The sequence below is a fragment of the Papaver somniferum genome, chromosome 8, assembly GCF_003573695.1.
Source record: "Papaver somniferum cultivar HN1 chromosome 8, ASM357369v1, whole genome shotgun sequence".
Taxonomy (NCBI): Eukaryota; Viridiplantae; Streptophyta; class Magnoliopsida; order Ranunculales; family Papaveraceae; genus Papaver; species Papaver somniferum.
Window position 1 is genome coordinate 65,583,152 of NC_039365.1, and position 14,295 is coordinate 65,597,446.

Here is a 14,295-nt window from a genome sequence, read left to right on the forward strand (position 1 = left end):
CTCAACTTGTTAGTAATCTTGTATTGAGATTATCTTTAGTCTAACAAATGATCCAATCAAGAATACATAGTACAATTTGGATAACTTGGCCTATGTAAAGAGTGGTCAGGATCTGTCCTTTGCAAAGATAAATCCATGGCCGTGATTTCCCAGATCACGCCTTTTTTCTGCACGTGCCTTAGATTTTAATGGGAGGAATGTGTAACTGTGGCGCTAAATCGTCTTCTATAGCTATCTCAGACCCAATTCTTCATCTTCCAGCGTCACATCATTAAACATGGAAAAGATAAATCCTTGGGAAAGATAGGTCAATGGCCATGGTTTTTTTCATTCCCACTAAATCTATCATTCATAGCATATTGAAACAAAATGCCCAAATCTTAAGTTCATTCATCTCTTTCTTCCAAATCTGAATCAACGCTGCAATATTGAGCAACTGAAAGTAATCCAAATCAAAAATTGGAGTATATAAGAAGCACGTTTTCATTTCAAAATTCCTTTGAATCGTTAGCCACTCCTTTATAATTAACTATAATCAAGACTTCGTATATTCCGGTAAGCTCTAATATTCTAGGATTTTTGGCATTGTGAAAATTTGAAATTTTAATTTCGAAACTGATTATTGTTTCTTGCATCAGCTAACCCTTGCGATCATCTTAATCTCCAAGAGATGCTTTAGAGTTGTTTCCTCTTCTGGGAGTGTATTCAGAAATCAAAGATAATCTTTTGTTTACGGGAAAACTTTAATAATGATATGGATAGGGAGATTAATCTTCGTGACCTAGGAAGAATAACATCATTATATGTTTTCCTTAAAACACAATCTAATATTTTTTATGACCGATTTTCTTATGTCTGAAACATCCTTAAAAGGAGGGAGGGTCAAACCCTAGCTGAAAAAAAATATTCGGACAAAAGGAATAATCAAAACCCCGTCAAAAAGGAGGTGATTATTCAAAAAAAATTTGGTTTCGCTTTGAATTTCATGGACTCACTGATAGTTTTTTTATTTTATACCTATATTTTGATATAATTATGTAACTCTAAATATGATTAGTTGTGTATTTGGTTTTGTTAATCAATCATAAAGGATGATGCAAAAACTCTGCTTTAGTACAGAGGCACAAGAGGAACTTATTTTTCCAAACTAAGTTTTGTCATGAATCCATATTGGGTAAATCAGATCATGCTTCCAATATATGTTTCTGTTGTGGATTTCTCTTCTATTAGGGTTTAGGGGTTTAATTACAAATAAAATAGGGATTTGTCAGTCGAACAGTTTAGCATCCTAGCGAAATCATTTAAATTTGGATTTTGATTGAGTTCAGAATTTATAGTTTTTTCATTTATTATATATGACACAACTTAGAGACTTTGAATCGATAAAATTACATAACCTAATAAATTAAGAGTGGGCGTGAATAATTTACATTTAATCTTTAGTGTCTTTGTGGAAGTTCATAAGTTTTGAAGTTTTCAATTCTACCATTCTTCCATCCAGTTACTAAGAAGAATGTGGAAAAGAGAATTGGAAGATCACGGAACCAGTATAAGGGGAGAAGAAGAAGAAGTCTTCCTTGATAAAATGGGGAAATAAGGTTAGAATTGTCCTTGAATTTTAGGTTGTTTTAGATGTTATTTTTCATCTTTTCTTTTTTTAATGTTCTAATTGGTCCTTAGTTGGTTTAACTGAACTCATAGAGGGCATTATTTATGTTTTGAATGTAAGGATTATAATTAAGCCATAAATAGTTTGCAGTATGAGGAGAATGATCTTTTTTTCCTTTTTTCGATCACTTAATATTCATCAACATCATCCAAAATCAGTATTTCCTATTGTAGTGCTTCTTCTATGTATTGTTTTAGTTTTCAATATCGGTCGCTAATGTATACTTTGCTCATAATATAAACAATTGCAAAGTCATTAAATTCACATTTGGTATGCTGACATATACCATCGGACTTGCAAACGACGTTAACCTTTGAATAAAATGAAACGTTTTTATCTTCACAATTATTTGGATTTCACATTGAATTCTTTACATTTTCATTTTAGGTATATCTTATGTTCAGTCAAATGCATTATCACATGGATCTGATTGTTCAAGCATATTTCACAACGTATTAATCATGTTAAATCTAAATCCTTTTACATATAATGGATGATTAAAAAAATCTTATAATCCATCTGAATGTTCAAGCAATTATGAATGTGTATGTAAATTTCAGAAATCAATCCAAATGATGGACATGATTCGAGCATATACTTAAATTTGTCTGAATGATATTTATGTGTTTAGTAGTTCCAATCCCTTATCACTGTCTTATTCTTTGACATTTACATATGCTTGACAGGAAACAATGACAATAACGAAGAGAGTACCAGCAGCAGTAAGGGTGCACAGGAACCGAGCCGGACCGATGGACCGTCCCGAAACCGATGGAACCGTACCTGTTTTTGTACCGAACCGAGGAAGGGGGTACAGGTACCGGTCCAAAAAATAAGAACCGAGGTTACGGAGGTACAGGTACACGGTCCTATCCAAGTCCCGTACCGTCCCGGACCGAATGTACCGAGTAGTAATAGCCATTAGATTTAGGAAACAGTTTAGCAGTCATATACCTTTCTTTTTTCAGTGTTTCTGACTCTGGGTGTTGTGAATATGAAGGCTTTGATTCAAGATTCGATTAATTGGTTTCTAGCAGAGCAACTTTGGATATTAGGACATTTTAAACTCAAAGATCACTTTGCTGGTGAGTTGATCCATCCTGCTTAGAGCTGGCAAACAAGCCAAAACCCGCGAGTTAACCCGTGCCCGGCCCGTGAAAACCCGAACCCGGCTCGGCTGGTTCCAAAACAAGCCGGGTTCGGGTTGGAGAAATGTCGGCTTGTGAGTAAACGGGTTAACCCGTCCCGGCCCGTGAACCCGCGGGTACAACCCGTAAACCCGTCTAAATTGCTTATAATAAGTTATATTTAATCATAACCGTCGGATTATCTAGGGCTAATCATATCCTTACGTTTAAGGTATAAAAAGGAAAGGCTAAACCTAAAACATCATTCTCTTTTTTTCTTCTGCCTCTTCTGCTCGTTCTCTTCTTCTGTGTTCTTCGGCTGGAGGAGAATTAGAAATGATAGTGAGAGATTGAGACCGAGAGTTGAGGGGAAAGGTTTCGTTGGTGTTAATAATAGTGTTACTGATGTTAATTAAGTAAAAAGAAGATGATGAAGAAGTTGTGAATTAAAAAGGAAAAAAGTTGGGTTTTCTCTGTGGTTAAGATTGAGTTTGAAATTGAGGAAATATAGATCGACGTATGGTTGTTGGTAGTGTTGAGGAAATATACTTCTGTGGGAAATTTCAAGATGTTTCATATCTGGTCATTAATTCGAATCCAGGAGGTATTGTAATTATCAATGTGTGTATTAAAAGTTCTAATTTTATTTTAGCAGAGCAATGTTTTAGTGTGTGTCAGTTTGTAATTCTTGTTACTTGTTCTTCTGTACAGTAATCACTTTGATGATGCTAACAAAAATCAGATGGTTGTAGGGAAGAAAGAAACACCCCATCTCGTAAGCAATCTTATTTTATCTATTCAGTTAATGTTAGATGTTCCTGAATTGCTTCATCTTTTGCTTCACCATTTATGGAAAATTTGGCCTAGTCATGTATTCATATTTTTTGCAGGTACAACGTGGTAAACAACTAATTGGTAACTATCTTCTTCAATCGATTGTTTCTAATATTGATCTACGAGAAGATCTTACTGATGCAGTGAAGGAATTTGTGAAATTTTGGTTTAAAATTGGGGACTCTGTGGGTTAAGAGTAGAGATTTGGAGCGTCGAGTTGGTTCTGCTGGGTTTTTCTAGTGCTAGTTAACTTCATCCAAGAATGCATGAGATCGTTCAGATAACATCACAATCAAGAGTACTCAACACGGTTTTTGAAGGTAATACCAGTAGATTATGACTCTAGATTGTTGTGTTTCGATATTTATTGAACTTACACAGTCCTGCTTGTAACAAGAGGAACTGAGACCTGATCACCTAATGAATCTTACGGTGAATTCGGCCGTGGAAAGCCTCAGTTGTTCTGTGCTTTGTGCGTCATTTGTCCTTTTTTCACTACGTCTTTCTCTTGAAAATTATTTCGTCTACAGCATTTAAACCGACTAAAGAGTTGTTCAATTAACTGAAGTAGCAATTAGCAGCATTTTAAGCTGTTCAATTAAAAGCATTTTGAGCTGTTTAATTAACAACATCTTGAGCTGTTCAATTAACTGAAGTAACAATACGCAGTAGATTAACTTAAATGATGTTTTTTCTTTTCAAAGTTGATCAATGGTCATATGCATATATGATGTTTGAATATTTTCAGCTTCACCAGATCCAATGGAGTGGTAAAGGAGAAGCAGCGTCCACTGATGCCAGGGCACTTTCAGGCCATGACTCTTAAAAATTTCAGACGGGTATTATTGGAAGCGTATGTTTGGACATTTCAGCTTAACAAAGACCATGGTTTAATAATGTTGAATTGCTGATGCTTGCAGGTTTTATGAATTATGAGCAAACACTGATTAGAAATCGACACAGATGAACTGCAGAATGATACTTGACAGAAAATTTGGCCTAGTCATGTATTCATATTTTTTGCAGGTACAACGTGGTAAACAACTAATTGGTAACTATCTTCTTCAATCGATTATTTCTAATATTGATCTACGAGAAGATCTTACTGATGCAGTGAAGGAATTTGTGAAATTTTGGTTTAAAATTGGGGACTTTGTGGTTTCGGAAAAAGCATCCCGGTCAGTTCTTTAATATTTAGATCACTTGTTATAATGCAGTTCTGTACCTTTTAAATCCTTACTCTAGTTAAAGATGTGAAGATTTTAGGTGTCGTCTGGTTGAATGATTTAATGCAGATAAAACTTCAGTTGACTTATCATTTCATAACTTGAGAAAGTTAGGGGCTCCACAAACTCGACACACTCTGACCCCAAGAAAGAACTCTGTGCATCATCCCGCCACATTGAGCACCAGTGCAACAACCATGCCGCACTCACCCTTCTCCACAAACACCCCTCAGCTTGCATTGTCCAAGACAAGGTGGTTTATAAGGTTGAACCAGAAGCATTGGGACCATTCTTTGCAAAACATAGCCATCTGTGGACCCATCCAGATGATTATAGAGGTATAGAGGTTAAAGCACTAACACCAGGTGCTGGACGGAAGAGTGTTGGTCATATCAAAGTCTTATCCGAAAGGAGATCTGTGAATAAGGTTATTTTTTTCACGCATTTTTGTTTCTGAGTGTCTTCTGAATGATCATCTTTTAACCTGAAGTAATTATCAGCTGCTCAATCCTCATTGTTCATCTTTTGAGGACAATGTTTATTAAATCCATTTGATATGAACTACTCACATGATTCTTTCAGATGTTTCGTCTACCAAGTTCAGAAGTATTGGTTCATTGATTTATTGTTAGTTAGGGTAATCATCTCTTAGCTATATTTGTTTGCAATCTAAGAGTATCATGTGCTCTAATTTATGTATCAACTTGTATATTATAATTGAATTTGAAAGTATGTCGAAGGTATATCTATTAATCTCTTTTGGGTGAATCCTGAAGCCCGTTTCTTACAGTCTTCAGGATTTTTTTATTATGTAGGGATAAAGTTGGGAGAGTTGGTACACAGATGTATCTACGCAGCTAATGGTGCTCAGCCATCAGTGATGGTGCTCAGCCATCAAGTCTGGATAGAGGAGACTATTAAGAGTAGAGACATGGTTCTTCTGCATGTGAGTGGTTATTTTAAGGAAGATCAAAAAGCAGGATATGGAGTTATGATCCGGGATGTTCATCTCAGGCCTATAAAAAGCAGGAAGATCAAAAAGCAGGATATGGAGTTAAGATTGAGTTTGAAAAGCAGGATATGGAGTTATGAAAATGGACTGATTAGATGTATGTTAGGTGTTATAGGGAAGGATTTGGAAGGATTTGTGTTTGTTTATTGTAATACTTGTGTTTGATCTTTGTAATTTGTCCTAAATTAACTTAATTAAAATTTGATTTGATTTTTAATCTAACAAGCCGGGTAACCCGTGAACCCGCAAGCTTTACCCGTTACGGGCACGGGTTGAAGAAATGACTACCCGTGAAGAATATCAACCCGCGGGTTTTGGCCCGTATTAACCCGAACCCGTGTAACCCGTAACAAGCCAGCCCCGGCCCGCCCGTTTGCCAGCTCTAATCCTGCTGTTATGCGCCACAAATATCACCAAATGGTACTAATTACTTACTATTACTGGTTACAGGTGATTCCATTTCGTCATAACCACTCTTTCTCTCAAAATCAAGTAACTACATTTGTTTTATATGTCAGTTTTAATGTAGACCTTAGTATAATGGTCGTTTTGCTTGCGCTTGTCATTGATATCAAATCATATTTTCTTGCTGTAGCTGAAGAAGACTGAAAGTATGGTGCGGCGGTACAGTTCATCACGAGACGACATCAGGAAAAGCATCAAACATGCTTTAATGTTGCTTTGAAGTTGCCCGTTCCACCAATCGCCTATTATTCTTCGGTTGTAAGGTGACCTTCGTAATGTTAAAACTTTTTTTACTATTTTTTATTTACAATCCAAACAACTTAATTGGCTAAGCTGTATGTTTGTCCATGTACTTGTTGCAGGGTAGTTCACCCTATTCATGAACAACCTTCATGTGCTACCGTACGGGTGGTATTGCTTTTGTCCTGAGTACATCATCCTTCATGAGCTCCACTGGTCATATAGGCCAGGACAAGAAAGGAAGTCTGGCAGTATAACTCACTGCTTGAAAAAATTTGTCTGGAACCGAGACTGGTACCGGAACCGTATCTGGTACAGTACCGGTCCCGAATAGTATCGGTCCAATAAATAGGAACCGAGGTACAGGGTACAGGTACCGGTCCAATAAATAGGAACCGGGTCTAGGAAGGTACAGGTACTCGGTCTCGGCAAGAACCGAGCCGAACCGTACCGTGTGCACCCTTAAGCAGCAGTGACACTGACTATTCTTCTTTGACCCTCCCTGTAAAACTACCGAGCTTTACGCACCTAACTAAAGAAGAAAACGACGAAACTGGAGATGACATTGGAAATATTCTGCAAGAACGCTGTGAACAAATGGATGCCCTTCCGGTTTCCAAGGCATCGTTTCTAACTCGAACGGGCACTGTCGACATTCAGTCACGCACTTGATGACCTGCTGCCAATCCAGAATCTACGGCCGCATACGGAGCACCAAAAGGAAGAATCCAAAGAGGTCTAATATCATATAGAACCCGGAGCATGTATAAGATCAATTAACTTCATAGTTGTAATGAAATTATTGTAAATGTGACTAGACAGTGTACAAACATAATTTTGGTGTAAATGTCATCCATAACACCAGACTTATGCTTTTGAACTAGAAATATATTATGCAGGTACTAGCATCATTTTATTCGGGTTAATTTATCATGTATAAGGTAACTTACTAATAATAAAAAATGAAACATCCCACACAATAATTCGTATAACCGAAACACAGAAAAATATCAAAATTATACAGTAGATCATTTTGATCCCTGGCATTGGGCAACGTAAATATGACGATTGGACTTCCACAACGATAACTGATCGTGCTAATGGTTAGGGGCAAGTGAAGTTAAACTTTCAAATAATACACCACAATAACTTTACCATTCAGTCATGGATTGTTAATTTCATCCCTTATAATTTCATCTATTAATTCACTTTACCTATCGTTAATTTGTGAGATGACGATTCACAAAATTGAAACTGAAAATATATGACGAAGATAGGTATTGTATTAATAACATTACTCCGTTAAGGAAATTAATGAGCACATCGGTGTATATATATATATTGGATCGATTTCACAACCAATCAATTTATATTTGTTGTTTAGTCGATTAGTAAGTATCTTCCACAAAATTTTAGTCGACCTGTAATTGTTGGGTCCGTGTTTAGTTAATAGGGCTATAATATTCGATGCCTATGCCCCTTTCCATGGATTACTGTTAAATGTAGTCCCACGTTAAAATTAATTGTGAGTATTTAGGCGCCACAGACGAATAAGCTGAATTGAAAAAAGTGAAAACATCTATTTTTAGAAATGGAGGGAGTATTTGCATAAGTAAAAGAATTTCTTGAATATATTTCCCATAATTTGGTGGAAATATATATTTCATGATTGTGTTAATATTTATTGCATTTACCGGGAATATATTGGGAGAACAGTAAACCTATAAATATGTTTACGATATTAATATCCAGATTAACTATTAAACCGGATATGGGGGAAATAATCACGGGGTGTTAACTGATATTTTTAATTGGAGATAATCAACATGTGTGGATGGGGAAAAACGAGACGCCGGTTTTTTGGGAAGGTGAAGAGCTGAGCGTGCCGTCGAAACTCCTCAGCCGGGCAAAATGTTAATCCTCACACAGATGCACCGCTGCAAAGGGAGTGCTTAGATTCAGGAAATCAATCTGTATGACTCCGGCCTAAACCAAGACAATGACCGTTCTAGAGTCAATTCGGTCGCAAAGAGGGAGATGGGTTGATCTGTAGGAGGGAAGCTGAGAGTTGTGTGGGATCAGTGATGATCAAGGATTGTGGGTGTGTTGAAGGTTTCTGCAATATTGCTGAACTGCTGAAGTTGAGTTCTGTGAATAAGTTTATATCGAGTTGTTGACGGATAATGATGATAATCGATGATTGATGATATTCGATCATTATGTTGTCCTCGATTTAGACTTATTTATATTGCAAGAATGATGCACCACTGATCCCTGTAAGTGTGACGGTTTCTTGAGTGAAAGAGTGGGAAAGTGGGAGATCGTGGTAAAGTCAGTTCCACGTCGTGTGGAGACTTGACTGATCGTGCACCCACTACTTTTCTAACTCCTTCAACCGTTTACACGACTTACGCACATTTCTCATTGTGGACGAATCCACGTGCCGTAGACCGCCAGACCAAAACCCTAAGTGATATCCCCCATTTTTGACGTGATTGATATTTCACGAATCGTGGAGTCTGTAAGGCAGATGTGTATTAGTTGGTCAGTTGTTGATTGATTTAGACCGTGAGTCTAGTTTTGTTGAATCGAGCATAAGTGGTGAATGCTCAATGATTCATGGATTGAACATGTAGTTCTCTGAGATGTCAATGAATTACTGACTAGAGCAACTGAGAAAGTATTACTCAACTCGATGAATTGCCGAATATTGAGAGTTTGTCGAGCAACTGAGCATGTATTGCTCAATACGACGAATTTCCGAATATCGAGAGTTTGTCGAGCAACTGAGCAAGTATTGCTTAATTCGACGAGTTCGATAATTTTGGTGTGCAACTGAGCAAGTGTTGCTCAATTCAACAAAATACTGAATATTGGTAATTTGATGTGCAATTGAGCAAGTGTTGCTCAATTCGACAAACTACTGATGAATTAACGAATATTGATGGTTGGATCAATATTCGAGCAACTGAGCAAGTATTGCTCAATTCAAAGAATTATTTACTGGTGTCGTGATCCAATAAAATATTAATCAAAAATATTGGTGAATTACCGAATATTATTAATTTGAATGTTGATTGCTGAATCAACATAATTTTGTGTTTGAACTTGCTCAGAATGGTGAGTCGTGGAGCGTTTGTTCGAAACCCTAATTTTTGATCAATCCTTCAACAATTGGTGAATTGCTGAAAATTGGTCATAAGTGAAGAGGGACCGACCACATGGGATGATGAGCATCCATGTGATGGCCAGTGCTCGAGTGAGCACGCACCAAGGTTCTCAGTTTGAGAGTTGGTGAAAGAACGATGATTAAATGCAGGTTTCATCATTTATTGAAATATTGCTGGATTCAGCATTAGGTGACAAAACCTAGGTATGAGAGATGAGGACCGACCAAGAGAGCATGGGACCGGATCTTGGTGGTCACGAGACCAGTTGTTGGTCATTTGAAGGATTCTCCAGTTGGTTGGAGAGAGTTCGGGCCCAGTATGAGCAATTGAGCAAATTAGGTCAGAATTATGAAAACATGTGGGACTGGCTTTGTGCAAGCCCTAGGAATGACTCTGGTCGGTCATGGAGGCATGCACGTGTTTCCGTGGTGTCCGTGTTTCCATACTGAGAGTTTCAGTATTTTCTGATGCGCGTTCGAGCAACATAGTGAATTTTCAGAAGAGTTTCATCTTGACTGAGAATTCTCGATTTTTGTTGGACCGAGCATGTATGCTCAATTCATCAATATTTTGAAAATATTAAAATAAAAGTGTTTTAATATTGAAAATTTCCGTGAGAGGCTAGCCAGTCGAGCGACTATGTTGGCTTTTGGTTTTTCGTGATTTGAGCAATATTTGAGAAAATATGGAGAAATCATGAATTTTGCTCAAACCCAGGAGTTTCATGAATTGAGGAAAATAATAATTATGCAAGATTAGGTATTGCAAGGTGTGGGATCGACCATGGCTAGGGCATGGCCTGCCGGCTAGGTTGCCCAGTCCCGCACACCTTTTCTTATTTTATTATTTTTCATGAATCCTTGAAGTTATGGAGAATCCTTGATGTTATGGAGAATCCACGAGTTTTTGTTGAAACGGAGGAGTTTCGTGAGATTAGGGAATAACAATTATAAAAAGCTAAGGATTGTGAGGTGTGGGACCGGCCACGGCTTAGGCATGGCCGGCCGGTTAGGTTTCCCGATCCCGCACACCTCTCCTTATTTTATAATATTATTTCGTGAATCCACGAAGTTGTGGAGAATTCACGGGTTTTGCAAAAACAAGGAAAGTTGTTAAAACCAAGGAGTTTTCGTGAGTTCACGAAATAACAAAAAATAAGGAAAATAATGGGAGAGGCACGAAACGACCATGGCTAGGGCCGGCCGTCCGGCCGGCTGGTGGGCCCGGCCTTCGTCGCCTCTTATTATTTTATTAATATTTATTATTTTCTCCTGTTTTGCGAAGGATTCCTCATTATTTCATATTTTTGGACACTCGTTCGTGCATTCGGGTGCTCAGTCGTGCATCATTGTCGAGTACACTCGCACCATTTTTGTGGGGCTTACTCAGTGATGGTCCAGATGCCCGGTTGTTGAGTATCTATTACTAATCTATGAATTTAGTGGAGAATAATCCATGAAACTGAGTAATAAAAATGAATAGTTGTTCGTTATTAATTTGCAGGATCAGCTGTGGATTCGACTACGAATTCAGAATAATAAAACAAGCATTACCATCCTATGGGATCGTGGATTCGACCATAGAATCGGAGTAATTAAGATTATCTATTACCATTTCATGAGATCAGTGGATTCGATCATGAAATCGGAATAATGAGATAACACAGTTGTTTTATTGCCATTATATGAGATCAAGCCGTGGATTCGACCATGGAATAAGAGAAATTGTTATTGCCATTCCATGGGATCAGGCCGTGGATTCGACCATGGAATAGGAGCAATAATAGATTATTCTGGGAATTCAGTAGTGAATGTCACGGAAAAATTAACCTATTGCAGAAAAGATGTTAGCCAGTTAAAACATCACATCTATTCTGAATGGTACATAGTCAGGGAGTCACGATGTTCTTTATGACCTGAAGGCGTTAGTGTTCTCAATCTACGGAGAACCGCCTGAATCTATGCACAATCTCTCCACATAATCAGGGAACGGTGAGTGTCACCGACGTCCTGAAGGCGTCCGCCGCCCAACTATTCTTCTATGTGGATGTGGGTCTCTCTCCTACAGTCAGAGAACAGTGAGTATCACCGACGCCCTGAAGGCGTTAAGTTCTCAATCTACGAGAACCTCCCAAATGCGTTATTCTGCACAGAGGTCACGAAGAAATGCCAGGGATCGAACTCTCAGCTAGTGGAGGCTTTTCGAAAACATATTCATCATGGCTTCGTAAAATATGAATCGTTGCATGCCTGAAAGCCGTGTCAAAAACATGCCTCATGATTTTACGGTTTTTCCCTCTGTTGAAAATCTACCATCTACATTAAGTCCCCTGCTTAGTGATGAACGGTTATGTTACGCAGTAGGCATTAAATGGTGATTTTCAATCGACGAGATCAGTGGTTGAACTCAGTATACAAAGGTAGCTTCAGAATCCTCGATTTACCCCAATGATGTCATGTACGAGCAAATGCACAGATGAGGAACCTGATAGTAAGATAGAGTATCATCCTGTGAGCGTGGAGGGATAAGGCACTGCTGATTTGAGTGTTGAGAAGCCTAGTTATGGTCGGTTTAGGATTTACGGGCCCAAGTCCAAAAAAGGAAACCCATGTTTTATTAGGTTTTGGAAGAAAATCCGATATAAAAGGAAATAACCCTAATAATAATTCTTATTATTTGACCGACCAGCTCTCACTCTTTTTATCACCTTCACGAGTTCAACAACAACAGGGAGGAGGAAGAAAAATTCACGCCAGCACCGCCGCCGTCCGATCATCGTCCGACAGAATTCCGGCCGGCGCCGACATGTGAGTCCGTCCAAAATTTTTTTTTTTTAGTTTTATGATTCATGAGTTATTCACAAAACGAGAAATCCCCTAGTTGCATGCATGCGTAGAATTTATGAAGGTTTTTTAGAAAACGTATGTATATGCCCGTTTGTTCGTTAGTTGAAGGAACGAGCACAAATACCTAATATGAAGAGATACATAAAATTTTGAATAGACATGGTCTAGTTGCAGTAGCAAAAGTTTTGTTTATTAGGTTTCATGAAAATCCAAGTTTGTTTTTGAAAGCATGAACTTTGCAAATACTTTTAGGAACGTAGGTTTGTTCGTAAAAAGTAATAAATAACGATCCTTAGGGTTAAAGGAATTTCGAAAAGACCTGGAGTTCATGATGAAAATTTGTTTGAGAACTTTTTGAAATTTTATTCGGACTTTACAAAATAGGAAAGACCCTCCTTTCATAGGTGAATGCTCGATTGAGCAAAGTTAACTCACGTAAAAAGTTTTTTTTTATATGCGTACGTGAGTTTTTTTCTTTTTTTTGATAAAATAAAATCAAACAGTGATTTTGAGTTACTGTTGAAGATGAACAATTGTGTTTCATGATTTTATGATATATGTTTTGTGGTATAAAATCATGAGATGTTCACATGAAAAGTTTATGTGAATTGTTCATGGTTTCGTGAAAAGTCAGTGTTGACTCCCAAATGATAAGTTTTTTGCTCGGCTTCGCAGGTTTGAAAGAACAAGCAAGTTTTGGGGTTTTACGCTGTTATCACTAAGTTCGTGAAATCGTAAATAGGTAAGAGTTGAGGATTACCATTTTTGTAGACGTCGATATGAGCATCATAATTGTCTTGTTGCTTCAATTCTATTGATGAAATTTGTGTATGGATGTCACAGCAACTTTGCAAAAATGGATCAGTCCTGTAGCGCTTCTGAAGATGATGCTTCTTCGAGAGAGGATATTTCCACGGACGCCTCTTCCAGAGGTGATGGTTCCTCCAGAAATGATGATTCTGAGATTTCCAAGGAGAAAGAGGGAAGTCCTAAGACTAAGAACATTCCAACTGCTGAGGATAAGTTTTTACGTATATATAGACCTGAAAAGCGTCCCTTAGGCTCCTCGTTTCGGCTGTTAATAAATCCCAGGAGCACTACTCAGCATAAATTGGTATCTCCCAAGCAGTAATACGGTTTTGTTTGCAAGGAAAACACTTTTCGGCTTCTCATGTGGAGTTCAAGCTTTCACGAAATCCCCTGATGCATTTCTATGGATGGGAAAGACACATGCTGGGTCATAGCCGTGTTAGGACCATATTGGATAGTGCCCAGGTAACACGAGCCATTCAAGTTGCTGGAGATTTAATCATCAACCATGATATACCAGGTATGGTAGCCTTGCTCGCCCGTTGGTGTGTTCCTACTCACATGTTTATATGAAGATGGGGAGAATTCACCATTACTTTAGAAGATGTAGTTGCTTTGTTGCACCTTCCAATTACTGGTAATTTCCATGAAGAGCTTTCGTCAGAGGAGAAGGAGATCTCTAACATATTAGAGGCCAAGATGCACGAATTCAATGAGTCACCCGCATCTTGCTATGATCAATGGTTATCACATTGGTGGCCGAGAGATAGAATTCCTGAAGAACCGGTTGATGGCACTTTAACAATTGTTGCTTTCTTATGCATGTGGATCTCCAGGGATATCTTTGAAGATTGTGGACACTTGCTGAAGCCGTTTGTGATTCGCTTTGCCATAAA

At 38.0% G+C, this 14,295-nt stretch overlaps 1 protein-coding gene and 3 long non-coding RNA genes across 4 annotated transcripts; all 4 read left to right on the plus strand.

The window, feature by feature from the left end:
- The first annotated feature begins 353 nt into the window (after positions 1-353).
- LOC113304072 lies at positions 354-2,452 on the plus strand. Its single transcript, XR_003338031.1, has 3 exons — positions 354-555; positions 1,502-1,598; positions 2,356-2,452. It is a non-coding gene; the product is annotated as an uncharacterized LOC113304072 (long non-coding RNA).
- A 506-nt stretch (positions 2,453-2,958) lies between these two features.
- On the plus strand, positions 2,959-3,734 carry LOC113306522. Its single transcript, XR_003338669.1, has 3 exons — positions 2,959-3,400; positions 3,508-3,571; positions 3,687-3,734. It is a non-coding gene; the product is annotated as an uncharacterized LOC113306522 (long non-coding RNA).
- Positions 3,735-4,841: 1,107 nt separating this feature from the next.
- Positions 4,842-6,033, plus strand: LOC113305636. Its single transcript, XM_026554651.1, has 3 exons — positions 4,842-4,851; positions 4,967-5,283; positions 5,647-6,033. The coding sequence occupies exons 1-3, from the start codon at positions 4,842-4,844 to the stop codon at positions 6,031-6,033; spliced, it is 714 nt and encodes a 237-aa protein (XP_026410436.1).
- Positions 6,034-6,331: 298 nt separating this feature from the next.
- On the plus strand, positions 6,332-7,363 carry LOC113306523. The gene is made up of 3 exons (XR_003338670.1): positions 6,332-6,360; positions 6,464-6,596; positions 6,696-7,363. It is a non-coding gene; the product is annotated as an uncharacterized LOC113306523 (long non-coding RNA).
- The last annotated feature ends 6,932 nt before the right edge of the window (positions 7,364-14,295 follow it).

What these genes read in the sequence shown, in the direction of transcription:
- LOC113305636 (XM_026554651.1), top strand. An exon ending in AAAGGAGATCTGTGAATAAG is followed by an intron (nt 5,284 to 5,646) that starts GTTATTTTTTTC and finishes CGTTTCTTACAG; the next exon opens with TCTTCAGGATTTTTTTATTA.